Here is a 12680-nt window from a genome sequence, read left to right on the forward strand (position 1 = left end):
GTTTCCCAACCAGGACACAAAGTATTTCCAGGATGGGAAGAGGTCTGGATCATTGCTGGGACAAAAAGTTGTAGACTACTGTTAAACTTGATTTTACTTGTATGTTCACTCTTTAAAATAACTTCTTCAAAAGGTTTAGTTTTAATTTAGTAATGATATTTGCATATATGGATTCATGTGTGGACTTCCCATTGCTGCTTTTTAAAATATTTGCATGCAGGAATCCATTCTCCAACAATATAAAACTACTAATTTTCCAAGAAAATACGTTTCCCAGAAGATGCCTACCTCATCTGAGCCATCTGCACAGTCATAGTCTCCATCACACCAGAATCTCGCTGAAACACAGTCTCCATTTGCACACAGAAAGTCTTTCAAAGTGCATGTTTGAGGCTCTGAATAAAGAAAAGAAACAACCCTATGTTTATTAGCATTTCCATAAAATATACATAAAACCCCCAACAATCAATGAACGACTATAACAAAGGTAAACCCACTAACTTGAAAAATTTAAGAATTTTTTTTTTCCTGTGGGATTTTCCTCCATAACATTTTTAGACTAAATTTCATTTACATTCAGTAAGAGAGTAATGCAAATACTTTCAGATCTACCAAGATTCTTCGGAGAATTATTGTGATACTGAGAAAAAAACTAAACATCATTAAAAAACTGCTAAAGCACTAACATCCTGCATTCATTCTGCAGCATCCTGCAGAATGAATGCTCCTAAACACAAGATAATTGAAGCGGTATTAGGGGGAGTTTTCTCATATATGTATCGTGGCATTAAATGCAGATTTCCTTTACTTATCCTTTTAATAACTTAGCATTATCTAAAACAAAGACAAGACTTGTTCTTTGTTAATCTAAACCTGAGACTGGTAGGTGTCTGCAAAAGAAAAAAACCTTTGGTACACATCACTTTATCATACCAAACTAGCACATGTGCCTGTGGCTGGCACTGACACCCAGCTGCTTTTAGAGAACTCACACAAGCCATTGTCCCTTGTACCAAGTCAGCTGAGCCATGAGCAATGTGAAGAAAGTGAATTTACAACACCATCCGTTCAAAATGAACTCAATATGATGAGATGCTCCAGCTTATTTTATTTCAATATGCTCATTTAAAACATTTTCAGTAAAGATTAAATAATTGCTACTTCTCATTGCATTTCGGATACAAACTCATCCCAGGACAAAATTAACTAATTTGTTTTCCTGACAACTTGTAGAAGCAACAAAATAGCATTAGGAAGATTTTCTAGCAACAGTAATATTTTTACACTGATTGAATTAATATCTTTCTACAGCATTATTATCTTTGCTTTGCTTCAATGTTTACAGTATATTATATTTTCTTTAATTACATTAAATAAAAAATTACTGGTGCTGCCTTAGCAGGAATGATAGTCATTACTGTGGAATCTTCCTTTTGAAGCTTCCTGAAAGACAAAACACTGTTTTTGCTCTAATTTATTTTGATTTTTAAAAACTCTAAAAGAACCCTCCCCAAAAAGATATAACCTTAGAAGAATTAACAGTGTATGCTACTTTTCTTATTGCAAACTCATTTTTGGACCTATATCCTTCCTAATAACTCTAATTTATTTCAGAAGGTTCAAATATAGTTAAAGAACAATAGACTGTAGGAGAAGTGAAGTTATATAACAAAGTCATAGTGGGCACAATGATTTGCATGATATCACTAATAACTTTTCAAACCCATATATGACATTTTTTAATATGCATTCTGTTACACCTCTGATAACTTCACTAGGATAGTGAATTTCTTGCATGTGAACAAACCACATAGAAAAATGTAAATACTTGAGCTGAGTTTCTATAATTCAGTGAATTCTTTCTGCATTCTTGAGAAACAACTCATTTTCTGATATAATTGCCTGACAGCTCTTTGTATATTCATGTATGCTATGAACAATTTATTGCAATGAGCAATGTAATATATTCTGTCAAATGCTTTTGAAGTTCTAATTTCATATATATTTGTTTCATTACACTTTATTCTATAAGTGACTTGATAGTCTATAAAAATTTCATACATCTATTTGAAACAACTGAACAGTATTATGTACTTTCCCAATGCTTCCAAGACTTTGAATTTTAAAACTGTGTCAGCCTACTGTTCTTAATTTAAACAGTAGAATATGGGATTCAGTAGTTAGAATTTAAGTATGCATTTGACAATCAAAAGTAAATTAAAAAAAACACCATTTATTTTGATGCCCTGCCTGTGTCTGGGTACTCTCAACTCACTAATTCCATACATTACAACTAATTGCAGATTTCTTTATCAGCAAGCAGCCAAGAACTGAACATATAACTTGGTTATTGATATGAAGACAAAGTTGGAAAACCTAATAAATATTAAAAAAATCCAAAATAGATGACTGCTCCCTCATTACTTGAACTTCTTTTAATCACTTTGTACTATGATGATCTGATCACTTTGTACTATGATGATTTGACACACATGGCAAATTCCAAATAAGATCCTCAACACTTATTTTGTAAACAGCAATAATATTTTGTAGAAGTTTCTGCTTTTATTTTTTCTTCTTTAATTTTCAAAAGATTGTTCAGTCATGCAGATTAACACCATGATAGCAAAACTATGACCCTTTATTTGATTTTTACATGAGAAGAAAAGAAGATAAAGTTATTTCTTGCTATTTATAATATAGGAAACTGACACTAATAATAAATTCCTAAGTAAAATCTCCCACAAAGCTAAAAAAGCTTTTGTGCATCAACCCCTCCCAGGGTATAACAACAAAAGGCTCTGAGTGATTACTGAGCTACATGACACTTTCTTTTTTATATGAAACTCTTGTATATGGAAACTACCAGTAACTCACAACATTTTCAAATGCAGGGAGTAATTACAAGGAAGACAAATCCACTGTAATATCTTGAGCGGAATGAGACACTCGATGGACACCATGTCTCACACTGGAGAAAGGGGCAGACAGCAGGTACTCAGCATTACAGTGCCTAATTTACTAAGCTTTCTAAATCATTACCTTGAAGGTACTAAATATACATTCATGATAGGCCATCAGGAATGTGAGTTCAAGATTATCTACAAACCAAGATATTAATTTCTTGGATTTCTAAGTAAATGAACAAAAAGAGCAGAAATTGTCAACTGAAGGCATTTCATAACTATTTTTGGAATTTCTCTCCTGAAATATTTTATAAAGGCAATGATTATGATTTAGAACCAGTAAGGATTTGACATTTCTTCCTGAGAACTAAATCTAAATTAATTCACTGAGAGTGAGAGATTTATTAGGCCTTCAGGTTCCTCGTAGGTAGGGGAGAACTGGGCTAACTGAGCTACTTTGAATAACCACATCTACTTCTTCATGTGATTAAATAGACAGAAACAGACTTCTCATGATAGAAAACAAAGGAGTCACCTCAGGAATATGATGTGCAGGTAGTGTTTGATCCAACTTCATCGTTAACAAAGTTTATCATTTGATCACTGAGCAGCTTTTATGATTCTTATCTACAGCTAAGAAATGTGATATGCAACTAAATGCCAAAGGTAAAGCAATTGCAATATTTATTTTGAATTAATGAACTTATTAAGAAGGCATAGATCAGGCATTTTTGCATAGGTGGCACAGAATTACAACTCTTTATAAGCATGAATACAATTGGAGAATTTCATCAAGGGACATTTTCAATTGTGGTCAACAGATTTTCAACAGCTCAAAAAGTGTAAAAACATTCACGTGCATTTTATCAAAATTCAAAAGTTTCCTCTTACATATTGCTAAACTAACTCTATTTCTCATAACATCGACTAGGGTAAAAGTTACTTACTACAGTTTTCTTCATCAGAATTATCTCCACAATCATTCTGGCTGTCACATCTCCAGTGGTCTGGAATGCAGTTGTTGTTTTTGCACTGGAACTCATGAGGTCCACAAGTTTTTTTATCTGTAATTACGGTGAATAACATTGCAAACAAAGAGTCAAAATGGGAAAGACTTCTATTTAAAGGCATGACGATATTGCTGGATACATTTAAGAAGGAGCGACCATAACATTTGAAAAGTTACTTTCAGGAATAATTTATTTCTCATGACACATTCTTTAAGCTTCTATTTATTTATACCAAAATACATACACTCTTAAATTTGATAAAATTAAAATATGCACTGTATAAACTGTTATTTAAAGTTAAAAATATAAACTTCAGAAGGGATGACAAATTAGTTCGAAGAGAGGTTATTATTGCACTGAATCTCAAAAATTCCATTAACTTTTCCTTGAATTTCTCTGCAAGATTGCTTTACAAAAGATCGGATCACAGTAAACCACGAGATTATTGATTTGAAAAATGTACAAAACATGTATTTCTCAAAAGTTATTCTTGCATACAATAATTTAAGACTAATCATGCCTGATAGAAAACTTTCCACTTTGGTTTACACATTCACCTGCCGATGTATTGGATTGAAAGTCTACTTGTACAAGGTAAAACATTACAAAGCCTATAGTGCTAAACTGAGCATAATTTTCTTCATGATGTAAATTTTCAATGAGCTTTTCTATTTACAGAGAAGCATTGGAGGCAAAGCCTCTTGAAGACACAGGAACATCCTGAACTCCTCCAGCAGGAAGGAGCTGCCTCTGTACTTTCTGTGAGTAATTCTTGAATAATTCTTTCAGCTTCTAAGGACTGAGATGAAATGAAGTAAATTAAAAAGTTATCAGTGACATTTTTGTTGGAAAAAACCCCCACAGTTTGCTTTGTAAAAGCCTCGGTGACATATTTAAAATTACATGTCACTGTAATATTTCAATAGGAATTTTTTAAATTTCCGTTAGGCTGTGTCACAGCACGTCAGTTCAGCTCCATACTGCTCTCATGGCAACTCAGTGAAATCCAAAAACTGACAGAATTAAAGGGGACTGAAACAGCAGCTTAAATCAACCTGCTTTTTCTGCCTGTGAAATGGAGAGGATGACAAACTAGAAGGATTAGACTTGATGCCATGGTCCAAACTGCTGTTTTTATTCTGTTCTTCTAGGTGCGATTCTGGAATTACAGTGATAAATCAAAACTTCATTTGAATATCAAGAAGGTAAATGGTGCTGCAGCTCAGTTGAGTACAGTCAAAAATCTGGTAATTACAATACTGCCTTTTGTGTTTGCTCCTTATTCTCTGCCAATATGACGATTGTAAGACTTTTTCTCCCAAAATATTGTTTCCTACGATGTTTCTCAAGATGACAGCCTATGATATTTTGATCATAGTATTTCAAAAACACTTGTGTTGGCAAGCAATTAAAAATATTTAACATTACAAAACAAAAATATTGTCCCCAAACATACCATAGACTTGTATTTTGTCTCTGTAGCTTTGCAAAAGCACAGACCCACAATCCATCCAGTATTTATTAAAGTACTTCTAGTAAAGTCTACAATCTCCCAATAACATATTTGCCCACAAAATGTGTTCTAAATACTAATGACAGGTATCATCACAGTGACATGTAAATATTCTATTTATCCTTCCACATTCAATAGAAATACCAAGATCTAATCAGTAATACACAGAATACAGAGATGACATCCCTTCATTTCAGTTACCTGATAGAATGAAGAGAATATGCAATATATTTTTTCTTACTCTTCAAAAAGAATCATCTAGTTCTCAGGGATGCTAAACCCAGTTTCTAGCATTGCCTCTTTACACATGTGAAGAATGGCTGGATTTTTTTTTTTAAATTTATCCAACTGTACCTTAACCCTGTGATTAGTATTTGAATGTTAATCTTTCTCTTCTTATTCTATTTCTACCAAACACAAAGGAATATTTAATTATATTCGTAATACAAAATATTTTTCATGTTTGTAAGGCTCTCTCCTTCACAAATCTGAAAGCTTTATTCTTCCTCTGATCTCTCATAGCAGCTAACAATTGACGATGTATTACAAATCAGATTTCCTCCACATTAATGAAAACTGAGGAGAATACTGGGATAGCAGAGATAGGATATAATAAAAAGAAAGAGAAAGATTTGGGAAAGTTGTGTAACAATTACCTGATCTTTGAGAATGATTGATTTATTCAACTCAGAGTAAACAGTGCAAGACCTTATTTTTTTTGAATTGTGGAAAAATTCAAAGCACACGTGGGCCCACATACATTTTGTCACTGCTGTCTTCAGCTCTAAATTGCTTTCTCGTTTTTCATAAAATGTGACCTTAAAATGTGAAAGTTCAGACAGGAATGGTAGAAAGGCAAAGAATTAGGTACTGATTACTCAATTTTCATATTTCTCTCTTCAAATTATTATTAAGAGATTCACTGATGTACTGTAACAGGCAAAGGCCCTTTTTCAGAAATTTGTGTGATCACCTGATGTAGCTGCTGGTTGGTTGGGGTTCATCTTTTGTGCATACTGAACTAGGATTTTACTTTAGAAATACTTCTAAATGAGTATGAAGAAAACAGGATGAAGACTTAAATAGGAAAAACAAAATAAGTCTGAAAGAAAACCTTAAAAGCATTTTGATTTAAATATCAATCCCTACAAATGAAAACACTCTTTTGCCACTAATTGCACTACATTGCCATTTGGGGATTTTAATTCCACATATTTTCATGTTTTTGCATTTGTGTGTGTGTGCCTGAGAGGGATAAAATCCAAAATGAAAATTCACTTTGGATTGAGGCTCAGTGTGCTGTTCTAGAGCATGGTGGGCTGTCACCAGTGCTGGATATAGGAATTTATAAGCCTGTCAAAGGAAGTTTAAGTTTATATAATGCATCCTTCAAATTTCTCAAGGAACACATTCTTCATCAGCAGCAAAAAAGCTTACTTTGACTCCTAAGGCTAAAAATAAAAATAATATAAAATTAATATTAAAAAAGTGAGGAAGTAGAAAGCAGTCATATTAATGTTGACACATCATGCTAATAAAGACCTGAAATACATATAACCTTTAAAGCAAATCATAATCACTTTTCAAGACCACACACAGCTTTTTTCAGATTCTACCTCAAATGGCCCATATTTGATGCAAAATATTAAAGTTGAGAGCAAGCAAAATCAAATGGTTTTCTCTAATTGCCTGGACAGTAAGCACAAATTAACTCTACCTACTCTTTACCAAAATACACCATACACTCATTAATAAACATATATTTCCTAATTCTATTTCAACTGTCTCAGTCAGAAAGTAACCACAGAAGACTCAATACATTTACACCACTTCTAGCAAATTTACTCAGCATAATATCTCCAATAACACACAGCAGCAGATGTTGACTAAGCAAAATACACAGGGCTATGCAGCACTTGAGCAAAAAAACCTACCCTTTATACAAGCTGTGCACTGTAAGCATTTTAAAAGTGAACTCAAAACAATAACAAGTGAGTATTACATCAACATATGGAGATCTTTTTTTTATACTCAGTTTGCAGCTTTAGAATTTAATTCTATCAAATTCTGTTCACAGAAATAACAATCTTTAATCAAAAAAAAAAATGCAGAAGACCAAACTGTTGAAACTACTGTCATAATAAGGTCATTTAAACATATTTCAAATACTAAAAATATGGAAAACTTAAAAATGTGATTAAACCACCCTATTCTTCTTAACGTTTAGCTGTTCTATGTCTACACAACTGTGTGTGACACAAAAATCGTGAATATAAATAAATTCTTCTGTCTCAACACAAAAACTAAGAGCAGTATATGCAGCTGGGAGATTAAAAATAAAAATGTAGGTGTTTTTTTCAGGGAGTTGTGGGATTAAGCTGTGGAACACTTTGCTACAGTATGTTGTGAAAGCTTTACAAAGGTAAAAAGATAATTAAATCCATGAAGGGTTATTGCATACAGAGACATACTTGACTCACAATATCACTGATTCTCAAATTATTAGAGCCTGGAAGAGTACCCCAGGGAAGTTTCACTACTGGCCTGCTTTGCTCACACATTCTTCCCTAGATAATCATTTTCAGTCACTCCCACAGATGGGATAACAGGCAAGATGAGTCTTAGATTTGAACCAACATTTCCAGTTATATATATTATCACTGGAAAAACCTACTGAACTTGGGATTGCACACAATGCTCCTCTGTATTACTTAATTGTTTCAGTAATTTGGAAATTTGGACATTGTTCATTTGATTGTAAAATGATGACTTACTGTGAAATACCTATTATAAATACAAATTTTTCTGTTCAGTATTAGTTTTATTTTTTTCTCCTTGCTTTTAAGTTTCGTGTCTTAAGGATATTATTCGATGAATTATTTTGAAACTGTGTTGTACGAGTTGGTCTTGGATGGGTAAGTCAGAATATGAATCCACAGCTTGGAAGCTTGGAAAGTTGCCAATAGTGGAAAAAAACAGCTTGTTGGAGATCAAGGCGATGTGGAACAGTGCAGGAAAAAGCAGCTGTGAAGTGGCTCAGAAACTGAACAGTGCAGGGTTGGTTCTGTGATATCCCAGAAGAGGATATAAAGCGTCTGTGGCAAAGGTTTATCTCCTTTGCATTCACTGTTTCTTCAAGCCAAATTGATTTCTTGGATTGTAACTTCTCCCCATTTGATAGGATTTAGTTTCCCCAATCTTGACAATTCCAATTATGGTCTTGGATTTTCAGTATTGAGGAAGAGTTCCGTTTCCCAGGCATTTTGGCTGCCTCCAACATTTTCATATGTGTGCTGGTGTCAATTGCTTGAAAGATATCCATGGAAAATTGGATGTTCCTCAGTGCTTTGTCCTTGACTACAGCCTGTAGTTTTGTTACACTGTTTTTCCAGAGATAGCATAAACCTGTCCAGATTCATGAGTTTCATCAAACCATTTCCTGATGCATGGATGGATAATGAGGAGAGATTTGTACGATCCACACTATTTGCCTTGTTCTGTTCCATCTCAGAAAATTTTTCTATATTTTCCTTTGTAGAACTGTCTTGAAAATTTCACAAGCTTTTCTGTTCATGATCAGTGTGTGTTTTGCATGGACATCCACATTCAGTGATTTTCTGACAATACTGATCCACTCATTCTGCCTCTGATTATCTGTAATCCATTTCCCAGGTAGAGTATTTAAATTTATTATTTTCTCTCATTTACAACAAAAAGAGCTGACTCAGTACTTTCAAACAATGCAAGCAATGAGTGAGAACAACTACTACTACTATGAATATAAAGCATGATCTCTTTTTTTCCCAAGTGATAGTTAATTGTTACTGGGTCTAAAATAACCCACCTCAGCGGGTTAGAACACTGTGGTTCTGGATGCTGTGTAAAATCTGACATAAATTGGGGCTTGGTTTGGTTATGGTGCAGTCCTATCCTCGACCTTCTCTGTAGAGGATCTGCTTCCTCAGACTATCACATTTAAGTACAGAAGTTCCATAAGTATCACAGGTTCTTGGAGGAGTCCTATGGGAATTCAAAGTTTGTGAAGTGGTTTGTTAGGGCATCTAATGCCCTGGAGCTCCCACAGCAAAGCAAAAGTTGGTCATGTCAAGCTGGAATCTGCTCTGGACCCTTCTCTACAGCCAGCCTCAACTAATAGGATTTTCAAATTTTATTCAAATTCTATTTTCACTATGTATGATATTCAGCACCAACAAAGTATGCAGACTGAACTGACAGAAACTGGACAACACTGTGAGAAATAAAAAGAATGTCATTATATCCTATGAAAGTCACAATATTCTATGCCATTATGCTTCAAAATTCCAAATGAGATACTCATTTGCAGCTCCTGCCAATAAAACAGTAGCACAATATGAATTTTATAAACTACTCATAAAAGATTACCATTCAGCAAGAACTGGATGAGTCAGGTACACCTACAATATCAAACAGGTATAATCATACACTGAAAGAGGACAAAAACAGTGGAATAATTAATGCCTATTGCTACCTTTTTAAAAAATTTCAAGCTACAGTAACATATTCAAAACCACTGGCATACTCACCACAGTTGGCTTCATCTGATCCATCAGCACAATCTGGGTCTTCATCACATACCCACAGTTTGGAAATGCAGTGCTTTGTTGTTTTACACTGGAAATGGTCTGGAGAACAACTGTTTTCAGCTTTAAATGAAAGAATTCCAAATCAAAACTAGAAATATCCACTAATATTCAAGATACTTGTTTTAAAGAAAAAATATTAAGGATTTAAAATTCAGAAATTAGATACCTCTGGCATAATTTATTCAATATCTATAAGAAAACAGCATTCAGGTTCATACTGTTTATAATTTTGTCATTTTTTATATATTATTTTATCTATAAGAGTAAAGTAAGGAAAATATAATAAAGGATCTCTTGTGATATTCTTTAAACAACAAATATACTTAACATTGATACAATCAAACCACTTTAGCAAAAATCGGATAAGATTTTTTTTTCAACTTCATAAAAGACCAGTTATCAATTCTGAAAGTCAATTTGAAAGGCTTAGGCAGCTCTCAAAGCCTTGATCGAAAAAGTAATCAAAATTATGAACAATTTTGGTGAAATTATGTGCTCTCTGTTAAATTGGGTAAATGGTGAGAAAAGTGTGACAAATATTTCACTTTATCAGTTTAGTAGAACGATTTTTTGAATGAATCCTATAGCAAGATAAAGATGCAAAGATGCAGCTGACTTTTCAACTGATTTTTAAGGATGCTCCAAGTTAAAGGTGCATTAACCTTAGAACAGACATTTGACAACAGAAAAGATCCTGGGTGCAGTCAGTGACTGTAGATGGACTCTTTCACAAGCACATATATCAGATCTTACTATTTCTCGAACTTTTATAACTGAGAGGAGAGAGGCAAGATGAATAAAGGACCTCTACCCAGACTGGACTGTAAGTTATTTGTGACCAGATGCATAAGGATTTCTTTAGAAACAAGCATATGTACACGAATCCCTAAATCATTTTAAACTGAACTGAATGTAGGTAGAAAGCAGTGGGATCTAAATCTTGATAATGTTTTCCCACATGAATGTTTGTCCCATTTTAACCTAAGGAACTCTGTAAGTTCTTTAACAAACTTTCCTATTCCTGTTGAAAAGCAATTTGCTCCCTGATGATATTCTTTTTTTCTGGGTTTGGCAAGATGAAAAATTTTAAGTATGCTAAAAGTTGGTGTATTATTTCCTCCAGTGTCACACTTCCACAAACCTGGATAAGTTCCTAACTATACTTTGAACAAATAATTCTAATTCTCATCTAGCACACCTTAGCAGGGCATTTCAAATTGCTTTACAAGGAAGACCAGCATAATTACCTCTGTTTTATATATGGGAAGCCTTCAGTATATCAAATGTGACTCCTTCAAAGTCAACTGATAAATAAACCAAAACAGTGGCAGAGCTGAAAAAAGGTGTGCATTTTATGGATCCTAGGCTGGTGAAATCAGAACAAACAAGATAATCTCATCTGTTACTTGTTTTCTGGTAGGAGCCCAAGTAATATGAACTCTGTGATAAACCCACTTAAAATCTCCCTTTTTGTAATCTCCCCAAAGTCAGCTGGAGAATTTTCAGAAGCCACAAGCAGGGTTTTATTAAAAGAAAATGAGTACACTTAACTTTCTTAAAAGAGAAGATAATAAAGTCGAGGTAAGACACAACGAAAATAGAAAAATGTATATGATTAACCTCTCCTGCTCCCCACTGGGTCTTGGTAGGTGGGTTGATGGTTGAGTTTCAGACACTCAAAAGTGTCACAGACTGTTCTGTTCTTATTAATCCCCAGGATGCTGCCAACTCCATCACTGCTGATCCTGGCCCTGACCATCCCACAGTTCCTGAGCACTGCTGTGCTGCAGACTCTGCTGCTCTGATTTAACTTCTGCCAGCTACACCTCAAGGTTCTGGGAACCTTCCATATACCACGTGCAGTTCTTTCCAAGATAAAAAGCAATCTCTCCAACGTTTCACAGGAGTTCACCTGACACCACTTAATCAGTTTTTTAAGGAAACCTAAAATGCAAACCAACATATAATATTATCTGTCAGAGGCTACACCTCTCCTGAGCTGTTTGCAAGACAGACATTAAACATGACCACCAACAAAGCCTTTGTATCCTTAGCAACCTGTCCCTCGGATAAGGGGATGTTCTTTGCAGAAATGCAGCCCATGTAAACCTTGAGAAAGCTAATATTCAGAATAAGCAGCTTAGATCAGCAGTAGATCTGAGTAATGAACTGAGTGAAAGAAGGAGCCATATTTCAAGACAGCCCCATCATCTTAATTACCAAATGATCAAAGACACAAGCTATTCAATAGATTCCATTTTAAATCTGAAAGTATCTTCTCTACCTATATGCAAAAAATATGGAGTGAAAATGAACTTATGACAAGTAAGTTGCATTAAAAGCTGAGCAAGTGCAAATCCAGTTACGTAGGCAAATTAATGAAGAGGTTCCCAGGGGAGAGGGAATAGAAAAGGTAAAAATACTTAATCAAAGAAAAAGGATGTAGAAGGAGTTTTGGATATAGAGCTTTTTCAACAAAAGATGCCGAAAATTACCTTCTTCCACGGAAATGCATTGCTGCAAGGCACAGCAGATGAAAGGCTCAAAAGGATGAGTCATTTGTGAGGTGGTTAAGAGTAAAACAGATGTTTCAGCCTAAGTCAAAACCCCAATTAAATGCCTGAAA

At 34.3% G+C, this 12680-nt stretch overlaps 1 protein-coding gene across 5 annotated transcripts in view; it reads right to left on the reverse strand.

Moving 5' to 3' along the window:
* LRP1B (LDL receptor related protein 1B) overlaps positions 1-12680 on the reverse strand; it is a 675815-nt gene that overhangs the window by 69291 nt on the left and 593844 nt on the right. For all 5 annotated transcript variants that reach the window (XM_017830208.1, XM_017830207.1, XM_017830205.1 and 2 more), the window contains exons 65-67: positions 9995-10114; positions 3854-3970; positions 289-395 (exon numbers count right to left, since the gene is read on the reverse strand). In XM_017830208.1, coding sequence (XP_017685697.1) covers positions 289-395; positions 3854-3970; positions 9995-10114 — 344 coding nt within the window. The remainder of the gene's footprint in view (positions 1-288; positions 396-3853; positions 3971-9994; positions 10115-12680) is intronic.

The sequence above is a fragment of the Lepidothrix coronata genome, unplaced genomic scaffold, assembly GCF_001604755.1.
Source record: "Lepidothrix coronata isolate B3197 unplaced genomic scaffold, Lepidothrix_coronata-1.0 Scaffold175, whole genome shotgun sequence".
In the NCBI taxonomy this organism is placed as follows: Eukaryota; Metazoa; Chordata; class Aves; order Passeriformes; family Pipridae; genus Lepidothrix; species Lepidothrix coronata.